The following is a 15,084-nucleotide window of genomic DNA, read 5'->3' on the forward strand; positions in this document are numbered from 1 at the left end:
CGAAATCAAGGGCTGACAGCTGAACACGTGAGTCTATCTCAAGCCATCGTCCTCTTTGATGAAGATTCCTGCTGCGTATTGTGTCAGCCTTCGTTTAATGCTGCTATTTCGCTAAAAGCAAAACTTTATTTAAGAATCATGTCTTTTCAGTCACACTCGATGTACCGAATTATTTTTCGCTTGATATGACACAGGAAAAAGTATCCGTTCCTGTTGGGCATTTCTGTAAACTTTAACCTCTTTAGAAATGCCAACCAATCGGGACCAGAGTATTTTATGTTTTATTCAATCTTTTCCGGATTTCCTCCATGGTTTGCACTTAGAGTGAACAGTGCATGGTGGTCATGGCCTTCAAGTATCCAAACGTTACCCTCAAAGAGCCAGTCAGTACGAAGCCACGCGATGTGGTTTCCGTGACCAAAGGATGACAGGTGCTTGTCCTGTGTAAGGGCAGGCTGATCACACTATTACGCGGTTGCTCGTGACATAATGCCTAAGTGTATAAAATGCCAGCATTGAGGAGCCCCCTGTAATTTCGTGGTGCCTCCCCATAAGTATGAAAAAAAGTGCAGTGATTGTTGACTCTTCAGCATAGACTGCCTTCACCTACAAGATTACATTTCAATTGAAAATTCACTCTACTTGTAACAACTAACAACTACCTGGCTTTTGTTTCACGGTTTTAGTAACAAAAGCCCATTCTAAAACTCTATTTGAAATTCCTTCTAAATGATTTGAGTAACAAAGTGGTTTCTACCTCTTAGGCAAACTGTATAGCTAACAATAGTTTGCCGTTTTAAGCTGTATCCGTGGGAATTAAAAGGACGTCATATTGCCCGAGCACAACTTTCAGATTTTTTCAATGGTACTGGATGACGTGTTTACCTTGCTGTTGACCAAGCCTTTCTCCTTCGGTTTATTGTTTACGATGTTTGTAATGCACTTGAGCAACGTTTTTCAGTACTGGTTGTGTATTGGTGTCCAAAAAGAGGTGTAAGAATCAACCGTTACCAAGTAAGCGTGTCAGTAAATCATGTCTTTCTCAACTGAAAAACTAACCGGTCAATCTGACTGATCACCATACTTACGGGGCTCTCAGAGATCAATCCTTTCAACTTTCTTAAATCATAAAGGGATGTGAGAATTGTGACAGTGTTCTTTGTCACGGCGCATTAGTTGACAATTATAAAGTCCAGATATTTCAGCTAACAGAAGCTTATCTGTGGTCGCTTGAAATAATTCTTAGAGAAAGCTACTCAGAAGGATATAAATCAGTGCAGTCTAAGGTAAATTTAGATCTGTGTACGCACTGGTTAGGTATTGCAACCCACCACTATAATACCGGGCTTTACTGTGTCTGCGATATGCAGATATTTCAACCTTTTCAACGACAGCGTGGTTGGTAAGGAGCAGTGTGGGTAATTGATCAGGTGGCTGTTGATCTGTTCGCCGAGCTTGGCAATTGATTTGCAAACGTTTCGTCACCATTCGAAGAGACATCTTCAGTGCGCTGTTGGTTGGGTAGTTCCTCTCTTCGTGCCTGCGTTTATATAGTCTACAAAGAGCAGCCTTTGCGCTGTAACCTGGATTCTGATTGGCCCGTTCTTGATCTGTATTGCGTCGTGGTCGGCTTATCTGTTGGTTTGTGGCGTGCCTCCTATTTTTAGTAGCCTGCTGTTCTATTGATTTCTTCTTTGAGTCCTTGTCCGGCCTCGGGTTCTGTGGTTCTGGATTTCCTTTGTCCTCAGAGGCTGGTAGGCAGGATCAATGTCAATGTGCCTGTTTATTGCTCCACCAGTGGAGTACCACGCCTCCATGAACTCGCGTTCTTTCTTTGTTCTTGCTTGGCCCAGTATTCTGACGTTATTCCAATCGAAATGGTGTCCTTCCCCATCTTCGTGTGCAGAGATGAGAGAGAGTTGGTCATGTCTCTTGGTGGCGAGCTTATGTTCGGTGATTCTGGTTGACAGTTTCCTCCCTGTTTGTCCCACGTAGTGTTTTTCACAATCATTGCATTGAATTTTGTAGATTACATTTGTCTTTTCCATTGCATTAAGTGTCCCCTTTGGTTTTGATAGTACTCTTCGCAGCGTGTCAGTCGGTCTGTGGGCCACTTTTATGGCATGCTGTTGTAATATCCTGGCGGTCATCTCCGAAATGTTTTTGATATATGGTAATGTGATTGTTTTGCTTGTGTTTCTGGTTGTCGCGTTGGTTGAATTGCATTTTCTCAGAGATCTCCAGACGAAATTCCTTGGGTAACCGTTCCTTTGAAAGATTCTGTATAGGCGTTTCTCTTCTTTTACTTTAGATTCTACTGTGTTGCAGTGTGTTTCAATTCGCTTGAATAGTGTCCGGATGCAGCTCTCTTTGTGGCAGTTTGGGTGGTTGCTGTGGTAGCTCAGAATTTGATCCGTGTGCGTAGCTTTTCTGTAGACTTCCGTTTGCATTTGTCCGTTCGGCAACCTTGTGACGAGGACATCTAAAACCGCCAGCTTGTTGTTGTTTTCTTCTTCCATCGTGAACTTGATGTCATCGGAGACACTGTTTATCAATTGGATTGCTCGTTGTAGTTCTCTCTTCTTGATGATGACAAAAGTGTCGTCTACATAACGTACCCAAAGCTTCGGGTTGATGTCCGGCAACACGGTCCTCTCCAGTTTTTGCATTGCGATCTCGGCGATGAACCCTGAAATTGGGGAACCCATTGGTGCTCCTTTCAATTGTTCGTAGTATTCACCGTTGAATTCGAAGTACGTGGTCAAACAGAGGCTGAGCAATTCACATATGTCTTCCTTCCTTAGAGGTCCACTGGGAGGTCCATGACTGTCCAGTAGTTCAGCGACTGTTGTCTTTGCGGAATGTAGGTCCACTGATGTGAACAGTGAGCTGACATCAAATGAGACCATTGTTTCGCCCTCTTCTATTGTCACATACTTTAGTTTATCCAAGAACTGTTGTGCGTTTTTGATTGAGTGTTGCGATTCATTGATGAAATACTTGACCTTTATTGAACAGATCAACAGCCACCTGATCATTTACCAAGCAGACCTCCATATGTTCGTTGGTTATTCTCGCGTATTTCCTAATGTGGTTGTGAGCGTCTGTAATCATGAGTCCGATCATTCGCCGGCCATTCAGTCTAGGTGTTATCCAAGCTTGTGGATGGTTTATTGGTGGTCGGTAGGTTACACTACGTGGAAGGACGTGTTACCGCAGGCATTCATGGAGGAACTAGAGCTGTTGTCGTGTGGAGGCTTGTCGGCAGGCGAAAGTCTCCTATCAACGAGAGGTTTTGAGCGTGGAACGCCCGAAATTGTTGGTAATGTGTTGGAATATTGGTGGCTCGGGGGTATTGGTTGGTAAATACAGATCAAGAACGGGCCAAACAGAATCCGAGTTACAGCGCAAAGGCTGCTCTTTGTAGACTATATAAACGCAGGCACGAAGAGAGGAACTACCCAACCAACAGCGCACTGAAGATGTCTCTTCGAATGGTGACGAAACGTTTGCAAATCAATTGCCAAGCTCGGCGAACAGATCAACAGCCACCTTTTCAGTTACCAGCCAATATGTTCGAGCTACCTATATTCCAACACATTACCAATGGAGCAGTATATTTTGAATCGATCACACATCCAGCCTCAACAGCCACCTGATCAATTACCAACCAATTTTCGCAAGCTACCAATATTCCAACTCATTACCAATGGAGAAGTATATTTTGAATCGATCACACAATCCAGCCAGTAGATGTATTTGGCCTCAAATTTGAATTAGCTATTATAATGCAGGCAATACGTTAAACACGTTCTTTTCTGAAATCGGGACCCGGATTATCACCCTGGACTGTCCAATATTAGCACAAAGTTAATTTTCTGCGATAATATGCAAAACAAGCCAAACTCAGCACAATCGACAACATTAACACATTTTCATGTGGTTAAGTGGAGGTTTTACGCATTTAATTCCATGGAAAATTATCTCATTATCAACATGCACTGAGTCAAATATAACTCATTTCCTCGCAGGAATCTCGGGAAAATATCGGTTCGTCATCCACTCCGAACCCCTCGCAGATAAGTGATGTGGTCATTGACGTGGACTATCAGGAAAGTGTGGAGCAAGATATTCCACATCTGAAGATACGCAGCACCTCTAGTACTCAAGCAACCTCGTCATCTAGCGTCCCAGTAAGTTTATGTACCCCTTAAGTTACCAGGTCGAAATACAGGTTGGATAAGCTTAAAATCTCGTTGATTAGTAGGTCCAAACCAGTGGACTGCCACTTACCAGAAGGGCATCCAATGAACTTAACTATTGAACACGTCTGGTTTCGTCAAATCCTTACGCTCGAAAGTCGTGGATGATTCGTCACACTTTTGATTATTGCCAGCAGATATTCGTCAGTGTTTTTATTGTGCTCTTTGAATGACCCTTTCAATGTAATCGATGACTCACCGTCCAGATATCAAAATGTCTTCGATGTTCGTTGTCAGAAAACATTAGGAAAGAAGGTCGATAATGAAGCCTAACATCCAGGTTTGTGTGGCATGGTTAAAACTTCACCAATATGCTCGTGGCTCCTCATAATATGACCATCAGGTCAAACACCTACCGGTGAGGTGGAAGACCATAATCTGAATGACTGAGCCTTTGAGAATAACATAAGGAATTTTGGGTGAACACTCCTGATGGATGCAGCGGGATTAACTTAACAGCCAGGACTCTTTTGTGTATACTGTTACCTTCATTCAGAAGGGAACGAATTTTGTGTTGTCTCGTTTCACTCCATATTCGTTTTAAGTTTCTTGTTAGAAGCAAGGTTTTTTAGTATTTCTTATTTCACTGTCTCTTATGAAAGAGGAATAATAAACAAGGCAGGTCAAAAACCATATTAGATTTGCGAAAGAGTGATGCGAAGAAAATAGTCCGATTTTCGACGAAGAACAGCAAAAGATAAATTGACTGTCGTGCTCACGATACTACAATACATGCGTCTTGACCCTATTCTATGTCAGAACACTGTTCCCAATTACAAATGTGATATAAATGTGATAGGAATTTTGTTTCTACTAACGAGTAAACAACGCCAAAAAGGCTTTCACATAGAACGTTTACAAGATTCATTATTTTTTGACCCTGTGAGTCTCCAAAGTGACGCCTTTTGTGTAATATACCGGAAATTTAGATTTCTTTGATCACTTACATTTCTAAAACAATCCTGGTTACTTGAAATTTTCTAATTTTCGGAGTATGTTAGGGGGAAGCTCCGTGCGAAGCTGGACTGCTTTCTTCGGCTTGTAGGGAATGTCAATATTTAAGACCTCTTCTTCCATACAATTAAGCTGGTGCAAGCGAATCACCGAAAGGTAACTCATTCAATTTACAGGCTTCTGCCAAGCGTGTCTTACGTCACAGCCGGGTCAACATCTAGTTCGTCGAAGTATTTTTCACATGGTTCCACCTAAGAAAATGGCGACAGCTCTCCAATATTCAGTCACGGTTTTAGCATTTCTTGACTTCGTAGACGAATTTAATTCCATATTTTTCCTGGTCCTTATTTGGAGCCAAAATTTTAATCGGATATTTGAGCAGTTAGACGATGAGTTACGAGTTACACTAATAAAAATTTCCCTTTCAAAATCAGCGCGATGAAATTTTAGCAAATAATTTATCCTTCTATATTCATATCTCTCACCTTAAAAGGCGGAGGCTTTCACCTTTCGCGCTTACTGGTGACTTGAATGCTTTTCAATGTGGTCACTACCGTTAATACTACCAACGCACAAATATCGGTGTCAATTTTATCGAGAAGCAGGACACAAGTATAAAAGGCGGAAAGCATACATTGTCAGAAAAAGGAGGAAAATGTTTTCGAAGAAGGGTGTCACCACTAGTTTTGTCATTCATGGCACATAAGTTCAAGTAAAGTTTACGACAATGGTGAAGGCAGCTAGAGTTATTTAGAACGCGAATCACCTACAAGGTGTCCCCCATATATATAAAATATATATTAATACACTAATAATGAATAAAGTTCAACCAAATGACCTTAAACTGAAATATAACGCAGAATTGGTAAATCTCGGCCAACAATACTTTTGTAAGACTGGGGAAAGCTGATCCCTCATTAGAAACAGCAGGGTGTTTTTACCGGGATACAGGTATAGTGTTTAGCGGCACTTGAGACTTGAAAAATAACAACATACAATCCCTCATAGCCAAATCCCTACTTCTCCCAACTCTACATTCTGGACCATGCGCATTTCTAATCACGCCCCACAGCGGTGACTATGTCAGGCCTAATGAGGATGTCAACCGTCAACTCTCAGAGTTTGAAGTGCTACCAGGAAACCAGACCCTTGCGAAAAAAGTTAGCAATATTCGTGGCTCAACAGATTTTCAGTTAAATATTTCCAGTTGATCACTGTTCTGACGACGGAATAACTCCCCGCAACCACGACTGTTCTGTGCGTCCCTTAGATGTCTTTAATAAGTATACAGAAAGTAAACTTATGAATAAAGACGAAAGAGGGATAATTCATAGGTTTTGAGGTGTCTAAAAGACAGATACTAGCCGAGCACCAGCAATAGTGTATCACTCCATGCAGATTGTTGATATCCTGCCAAGAAGAGTGAAATCTGTGAATGAAACGTTGCGTAGTACTCGGTACTGAGTATATAGCTGCTTTTCCATACGTGCTGTTTTGTGCAGAATGACTGTTCTACAACAAACGATTCTTTGATCATTATGCGGTCTTTGTGTTGTACAAACAGGCAATAAGAATGGCGTTCAGTAAACGTGGTTTGGCAAGAAATGGTGTTGCATCTGATTGGTTATACACCTAGAATTAGCGTTACAGCATTTTTGCGATAATGCTGTTGGCGTAATTGTATTGGATGTTTAACATAGATTGGTGTTCATTTCCTGATACGAGTATACCAGGATAATAGTTTTTAGATAATGCATGACGCAAACAAGGGTTTCAGTATTTTCAGTGCCCTTTAGTGGGTACGACAGCAGTGGTTTGGAAGAACCGCAAGCTCTCAAAAGCCGGCGTTTTTATAAAAAGAATTGGGTGTTAAAACATCAGAAGTTTCTCACTGGCGGTTACAAAACCAAAATTCCATTGTTGACTTCCGATTGTTGACGGTGATCTCCTCAAGAAATATATGTCTGGGGTTCGGGCGTTCGCAAAACCTGGAGAAAACGCTTGTTGGTTTGACTCTGTCCGAGTTCTCATTGACAGAAGTTAAATCATATGAGGTTTGAGAATTACTGTTCGAAAACCTGATATGCTGCGTAACTAGCCAGATTAGCGTGAGAAACCAAAGAATATGTACAAAATGTTTTGGTGTGAGTTTTTCACCAGGTTATCTGGATTTTTTCACGCCCTATTTATTTAATCAGACGTGTAGGGCGAATAAGTTGTTCTCTCAGAAGGTTAATTTGGTGTCCGTATCCAACTTAAAAAGTGAATTCAAAGACAGGCCACTCAACTTGTCAGTCTTCATAAGGCAAAATTGAAATTTATGGAAAGTGACCGGATTGCTTAAGGAATACTGGGCGAACGAAGCTTGAAGCCAAGTCACGAACAAATGTGGAAGTGGACTGTTCTCGTCCTAGGATGTAGATGCCATAAAGGTGTGCAAGGTAACAGCTTATTTGCTCTTATTGTTTATGTTTGCTCCCAAATATTTCGTTTGGAAGTGGGATTCACTTGACATATACTGAACAGAATGACGGACCAACTGCTCTGTGCAGTCATAAACGGTTGAAACAAGTTGGATTCTCCCCTTAGTGAGATATCACCACTTACCTGGAAAGACGTAGTTATCCAAGTACAACGTATTGATGTGCTGAACACAATACTTTTACACTAACTGATTATAGATATCATTCATTTTGATATCATCATTCTCTAAAGTTATCAAATGAGCAGTTGCCAATCGCCCAAATTTATCAACTGTTTCCTATTGTACTCACAGTTTGATGTTACGCACAGCCGAATGAAGAAATTCTCAATAGGCAAACCATAAGTTTACAGGCTTTTCCGTCATTAGAAAACAATTTATCCGGTGTTCTTAACTTTTTATTTATTTCAAGGCTACACTAGACGGTCATATCTCCAGAAAATCAACCGAGAAAAGCAGTTCACGGAGGATTCCTGCCAGACGTCCAGGCAAGGTACTTATTCAGCTGTTGATACATTTTTTAACGACTGACACACTATCTCAACAGTAACAAGATGTAAACTGCATCTTAATTATCTCATATCATTTTGTTAGGGTGCAATGGATGCTACGCTTCTGCACGCATTTGCCGCACTTTACACCTAAGCTGATCCATTCCTCCGACAGAACTAGGTGATCAAAGCTCGTGAAAACTGTGAAGAAGCGGCCTGTTGCGTTCCATTGCCATACTTCTGGTCAAGTCTAAGTTCACGAATTAACAAACTAAGCCGCAACGAATTAGTACTGTTTCCAAATTTGAACATGGTCAGGGAAGGCTGTCACTTTTAAACTGAGCAAGTGGAGTATAAAAACATTAGCCCAGGAACACTGTTTTCTGATTACTTGGAACATCTGTTGAACCTAGGAATGATCTGTCAACTTGTATCATCGACCCTCTTCTCTCACAAACATTTTCCGAACCAAAACTGCAGTCAAATATTTCACGAGAATCGAGCAACTGGGCTGTGTTGTTTTTGACGACTAAAAGCTGGGAAATTCATAGACCATTGGTAGGAATGCAAATTCAATGACTACTTTGCGTGCTTGGATGAGACTGTTCTCCCGACATGTTCATCCACTCTTAGTTTGGTGAGTGAATATAGGCAGATTTTAGCCACCGATTTTGCTGATTCGTATCCGTCTCACCCATCTTCTGAAGCAGTCCTGTTTGTTTCAAAAGCCATCTAAATGTACGCATGCGGGGTAAATCACTAATTTTTGGAGATTTTTCGGGGCTTCCGGGGTAACAACTTTAAGAACAAACAAGGAAGGTATCGCATCCCTCACCTCACTTCCAACTTACCCAACATCTAGACACAAGCAAACATACCCTCATACCTACAAACTTTCGGCAAGGACGCCACAAGACAACACTTAGACTTTGTTGCCATGAGAGTTCCACGTAAATGTACGCATATAGCGCATTATACAAATTATCTTTGTAGGATCGGAGTTGTTGGGGATATAGTTTTGTGTGAGGAACCTCATCGCGTCAAAATACATTTAGTAGGTTTGAACTGCATGAGGCATTATCAAAGAGTCGTATTTACCGAATAGGGAGAAAATGCCGAGAATTCTCGGAGAAACACATTGAGAAAAATTTGGACTCTGAAACATCAGTTTAAGAAGTCGCAACATTCGGACGGCTGTTTTCTGTTTTGACTTCTTATTTGACGAGCCATCTTTCTGTAGTTACAAAGCAATAAGCGTTCCATCAAATCGGCGATCGGTGTTGAAATTTTCAGTGAAATACTGCAAAATGAATTCAGCATAAATTCTTTAGCGACAATCTCATGAATGACAAGAAACAAAACATATACTTACATGGATGTTTTTGGACAACTGCACTCGAGATCATTTAAGGAGCAAAGAAGACAACAAAATTTTGTGTCTTTTGCAATCAGTTTAGAAAGGAATATCAGAGCACATCTTTGGCACTTTAGGCTGCAAGGGCTCTGCTTGAACTTGTAGAACTGTCATTTATCATAATGAAAACAAAATCATCATTGCCACCATAATAATTAAAACCTCAATATCTGTATTGGATCCTGATGCTTACTGTGAGGAATGAATAAAAGTGAAGAGCAAGGAGACCTATTGTTTCTCGCTGACAATAACTCCATGGTTACCCCTCTAGACACTTGTTTAGGCAATCTAGGTAGAGGGCGACATCAAGGAAGCTAGTGATACAGATCAACGGCCATATGTAGGTACCTCACTAGTCAAGCTTTTGGGAGGCCATCTACGCCCTATGCAAGTGGAGGGCTTATGCTAACATTACTCGAAAAAATCTTCTCATCATTTTCCTATCGCTCATCTAACTGTGACGCACGTGACACCAGTATTTTTGCATCTGATCGAAGCATGTGCAACGCAAACGATCATCTTAGCACCCGCTCCTAAACCCCTTTAGTTGAAGCCATTGTCACATGCCCGAAAAGAGGCTTTTTATCGTCGAATGGTTATGAAAGAAAAGTCTGTGTGCAGTTGGTGTGACTCGCCTTCCAAGATGAAGTCCGGTTGATCTATTCCGTACTTGGACTGAAATTCAGCAGTATGTGGATGCTGGTGTTAAGTGTGCACAAAAATATCCCCTGTCAAGTACAGACAATTTAAAAGTTTGCTCCTATACCCCTCTCTATATGTGAACAGCTTTTTTTCCTTAGCTGACGAAAGTAAATGAAGTGCCTAGATCTTTCTGCTTTTTTCAACATTTGACCTGACTGAGTGAAGTGCTAATTAACCAATGGATCCGTGTGATAATTACCGCCATTCGCCTTTCAATGCATTATATTTTTCAGCATCATGATGTTCAAGACGCTGATAAGAACAAACCGCAACTCACTACTCAAAGGCGGAGTACTGTAAGGACTGGCGTGAAAGGAACGCCAAGCAAAGTCAGTTGTTTAGAGAAGACAGTCTTGTTAACCACTTTGTCTCCGCATTATCTGACAGATTTCTGGGAGTTTTTAGAGAGCCACATTATTCATAAAAACCGATTGTGTGATTTAAGATTGACTAAGTTGCATTTTGTAGGGCGCGTAACCTTAACGTTCGCACTGTAATCAAGTGCCGCAATTTCCTGTTTTTTCCGCTTTCCTCTCACAACAACGAGCACGACCTGCAATAAAACGCAACAAAACTAAAACAAATGACCCCTCTACTGGAACCCGGGTTCACAGAAATTAATGAAGGTATTTTAACCCGAACTCATCTGGGAAACTTTTGTGCTAGCCAGCCATTGTGCTGCGTGTAAAATAATTCATTAGTGAGCTTATTCAAATTTTTTCCGATTGTCATTGGCCTCAGAAGGTTGTAGAGAACATTTTCTTTTCGAAATAACTGAAATAAAGTGGCCTGGATACCAGTATTTGTAGACAAAAACGTATACCAACATCATTCGAAATTACTCGTTAAGTAAAACATAAATCTTCAAAAAGGTTTCCGTTTATTGTGCTCATTTGGCCAATCACATCAGATTTTCCAAATGAAGCTCACCCAGACCCACGAAGATGTTGATCTGTTTAAGTCACTTTCATCTTCGAATCCTAATGAAACATTCAGTTTGAGTCAATACAAAAATTGTTTAGCTGGTTGCGCACGCTCGGATTGTTGCCATCCCACCTAGTACCGAATCAAAGACGGAAAAATGATGGCCTAGTACGACAGGTACACAACCTATTCCGATCTCTCGTAATTTTTTTATTGCCATGCCACCCATCAACCCAAATGTCCACAAAAGATTCCAGCCGTCTAATGCTCAATAAAATATCCCTGGGTTTCAGTCACCTCGCAATGCCACCCATCAACCCAAATGTCCACGAAAGATTCCAGCCGTCTATTGCCGAATAAAATATCCCTGGGTTTCAGTTACCTTGTAAATTGCTTTCGCTGCTTAGATTTTGGTCAACAATTTCCGATGTTTCCAAACATGTCGACTTCAATAAATGTTTGAAGAAGACAAATAATAATAGCTGGATAGAGAGAAATAACACAATGGCCGTGTTGTTTGACGTTTCTCCTGGTCCTTTAATCCCACTGGAAGCCGGAATCACTAATGAGTGAGATGCTACCAAATCCAGATGACTTATAATTTATGGGCTATATCCTTGAACATTAAATCACTTACTATGTGTCGGGAACGTTTTAGGACACCAAGGAATAAGCTCTTGTCATTTTAGTTGAGTATCGCATCACATGTAAGAACACTGTCGGTTGAGACAACCTCAGTTAACCGGCTATTTGTCTAATGCAAGCTTTAACATTGCATAGCAAAGCAAAATGTTGACGTGGTCTTCCAGGAAGCATTTACTTGTTGTTAAATCCTTTTGAAACCCAGGCTTGTCCAACAACGTGGTCTTCCAGGAAGCATTTACTTGTTATTAAATCCTTCTAAAACCCAGGCTTGTCCAACATATACTGGAGATCACATGTAATACCACTGTGAGAAAGCATAGTTAGCCTAATATAAACACCGTCAACCATCCTAAATAAATTGCTCAAGAAAACCTACAACCGAAAAATCACATATAAGATCCACACACACGTGATCGTACGTAATTCAAGTAATAACCAGTTGGCTGTCCAGATTGTCCTCCGTGAAGCGGAGGAACCTAAATCCTGAATCGTTAATCTAAATGTTCCGACCTGTGTATGCTGATGTGAATGAATTGAGAAATGAAAGCGGGTCGGATCAATAGCTCCCGATTACTTTGGTAGGCCATTGAGATATGCTGCGTTCTTATCTTGGGCGTTCAATTGAGTGCCTTCTTGTGCACTGCGGTGCTTTACTGTTATTTCAGACTGGTCGTACATCCCAAAAACCTACTACAATTGACATCGACGAGTGGTTGAAGTTGAAGGAGATTGTTTCGAATTTTCGATCATGCGAATGCCCCCCTCGATCACAGGTAATATTTTTCAAAAAGCTTCCCTTATTTGTGTACAGTATTCTGTACAGTTATCAGTGCAATTTTTAGTGATATAGCATTTCGGTACAACACGTGCTCTTTGTGACGAAATGCAATCCAGTGTCATGAGTGGGTATGAGTGTCATGAGAGTGTAAGCAACATGGTGCCACAAGTCAGGTTCAAGGAAGGCAATTCGTAGATAGAGTAGGGTAGTGCTTCTATCGTGCCCAAAACTTTGTACACATACCCGTACTTCTCTTCTAGGGAATAATACAAGGTCATGGAGATCAAGGGGCACCAAATGTTTGTTTGCCCTGTCAGCTTCTCCGAAGGTCACAGACAACATAATACAGTATTACAGCATTTGCACACGTACAACTTAAGCTGCAGTAATTAGCTCTGGGTTGTGACTTTGAGAAATCGCACTTAAATATTCCGCTTTCAAAAGGCACACATGGCTCCCGAAGAAGTTGAAATAACAGCTCGAATCTGTATAGGCAAATGACCTTCAAAAGGTATTCTTGTGTTAATAGAATCATTATACTGCATTTAAAAGCTTCCGACCAGAGTCCCTTACTATGCTTTCTACTATGAGTAACCATTGTACTAATTGCATTGCCGTTATTTACTTTAGAATGTACTATTATTTTTCTGCTTTTCCAAGGATCAGTACTACACCACATCACAATCTCCATCGCGCCCGGCAACAAACATCTGCAAATGTAACCTAGTAAGTTTTCATCCTAAGCAGACGGACTTCCTGATTATCCTCTAGACGTGTACATGAGACACTGTGGGATGGTCGGCACCATTTATTTTACTATTTGGCATTTACATATGCGTCTCCTCTGTTCATTTTTTTGGAAAAAGGTGACCTTAAGCAAGGATGACCTTAGAAATGGATCAAGCGTGCCAAAACTGTTGAACGTAGATCCACGTACAGGCAATACAAACCCGTGAGCAGAATACACGGATGGACTTGAATCCCTGACATTTCATTCACTGAGCGAATAGTCAAATAAATTACTTGCAGTGGACACTGTTCTACGTCACTCATCACTCTTTAGTTAACCCTCCGCACGCGCTACTGAGACAGCGTCTGTAATATATAAAAATGCTCCCAGGAAGTCCCATAGCAGACAATGAGTACACGGACGATATTGCCCTCCTCCGTTCAGGTCCTTCAAAAAGTCAAGCAATTTAAATAAGCTTAATGACTCCACCACAGGGTTTCGCACGTTTGTCACGTCTGCAGTCTAAAGTGCTGCTACAAGACTGGGTTGGATCAAACCCACATCTCATGCCTACAGGCGATCCAACAGACGTAGATTAATTTATTTACCAGGGCAGCTATTTACGTCCCGGTGGCCTAGCTGGAGATGAGATTATTTCTCGAATCGGATAATCCATCGCAGATTTTTCCAACCTCCAACTTATATGGCGCTAACGTGACGTCAGTTTATCTATCAAGAGTAGAGTTAACAATGCGTCGGTCTGATCCATACTTCTTTATGGATCACAGACGTGGCCTCTGTGCGGAACATATCAGTGGTTGACCATCGGCGTCTCCGAAGCATTGGACAGATCTGCTAGGAACGTCGGATTAGTGGTGGTGAGGAACGCCACATGGTCTTAGACGGAACTCCCTCGCGATAGATGAATTACTCACGCTTCATGGGCCGCGCCGGTTGGGACAAGTACTCCGCATGCCATAAGACCGTCGGCCTCACAGAGCTCTTGTTGCTCAACTCTGTGTTGAGCGTTCGAGAAGTGGTCAATGTATGGCCTGGCAACGTGATACGAAAACGCTAACCAGAAAACTTGGTCGGGTCGGCAACTGCCGCATCCTTAGACTGGGACATCTTGGCTCATCTCTCTACTGGTTAATGACACTGGCCCAATCGCGTAGCCAGTGGCGCTCATACGTTAAATCTATCGCCATTAGTGCGCAACTATCAGCTTTATGAACTAATTGAACGTGCAATCGCCTCCAAGGCTTGGCTGTATGTCACATGGCTGTATGTCTCGTGTTCTGGTGCGCGAATTCGTAGCATTGCAATCGCCTCCAAGGCTTGGCTGTATGTTACACACTCTCTCGTGTTCTGGTGATCGAATTTGTAGCATCTAGAACCAATGTGCCCACGGCACACGGTTTATGGCTGATAAATTAAATTGAACGTGTTTGATAACTTAAATTAAATTGAACGTACGAACCCAAACATGGCTTAAAAATGATTCTTAAACGTTTGTACAGTGTACGTGCTGTTGTAACCCAGAATTCTGTATCAATGACGACTATTCACGGAAGTGACTAGAATTATTTACGTTGTTTGTAAACAACAGCATGCATGGCTAATGTCAATCGAACTGTCTAGCTTGCGGGATTAGCTTGGTTGGCAGTCGAACTATTTTGTTATCAATAAAGCAGCTCCTAAC

The 15,084-nt window shown here is 41.5% G+C and overlaps 2 protein-coding genes across 2 annotated transcripts in view; one reads left to right on the plus strand and one right to left on the minus strand.

The window, feature by feature from the left end:
- Window positions 1-1,500, minus strand: part of T265_09143 (hypothetical protein) — a gene marked incomplete at both ends in the record, with an annotated part of 178,442 nt that extends 176,942 nt beyond the window's left edge. The window contains one exon of the mRNA XM_009175145.1: window positions 1,332-1,500. Coding sequence (XP_009173409.1) covers window positions 1,332-1,500 — 169 coding nt within the window. The remainder of the gene's footprint in view (window positions 1-1,331) is intronic.
- The window catches only part of T265_14771 (hypothetical protein), a gene marked incomplete at both ends in the record, with an annotated part of 102,277 nt that overhangs the window by 29,438 nt on the left and 57,755 nt on the right, over window positions 1-15,084 (plus strand). Inside the window, 3 exons of the mRNA XM_009175155.1 lie at window positions 4,032-4,193; window positions 8,111-8,191; window positions 13,313-13,378. Coding sequence (XP_009173419.1) covers window positions 4,032-4,193; window positions 8,111-8,191; window positions 13,313-13,378 — 309 coding nt within the window. The remainder of the gene's footprint in view (window positions 1-4,031; window positions 4,194-8,110; window positions 8,192-13,312; window positions 13,379-15,084) is intronic.

Source organism: Opisthorchis viverrini (assembly GCF_000715545.1).
Source record: "Opisthorchis viverrini unplaced genomic scaffold opera_v5_258, whole genome shotgun sequence".
NCBI classification, from domain to species: Eukaryota; Metazoa; Platyhelminthes; class Trematoda; order Opisthorchiida; family Opisthorchiidae; genus Opisthorchis; species Opisthorchis viverrini.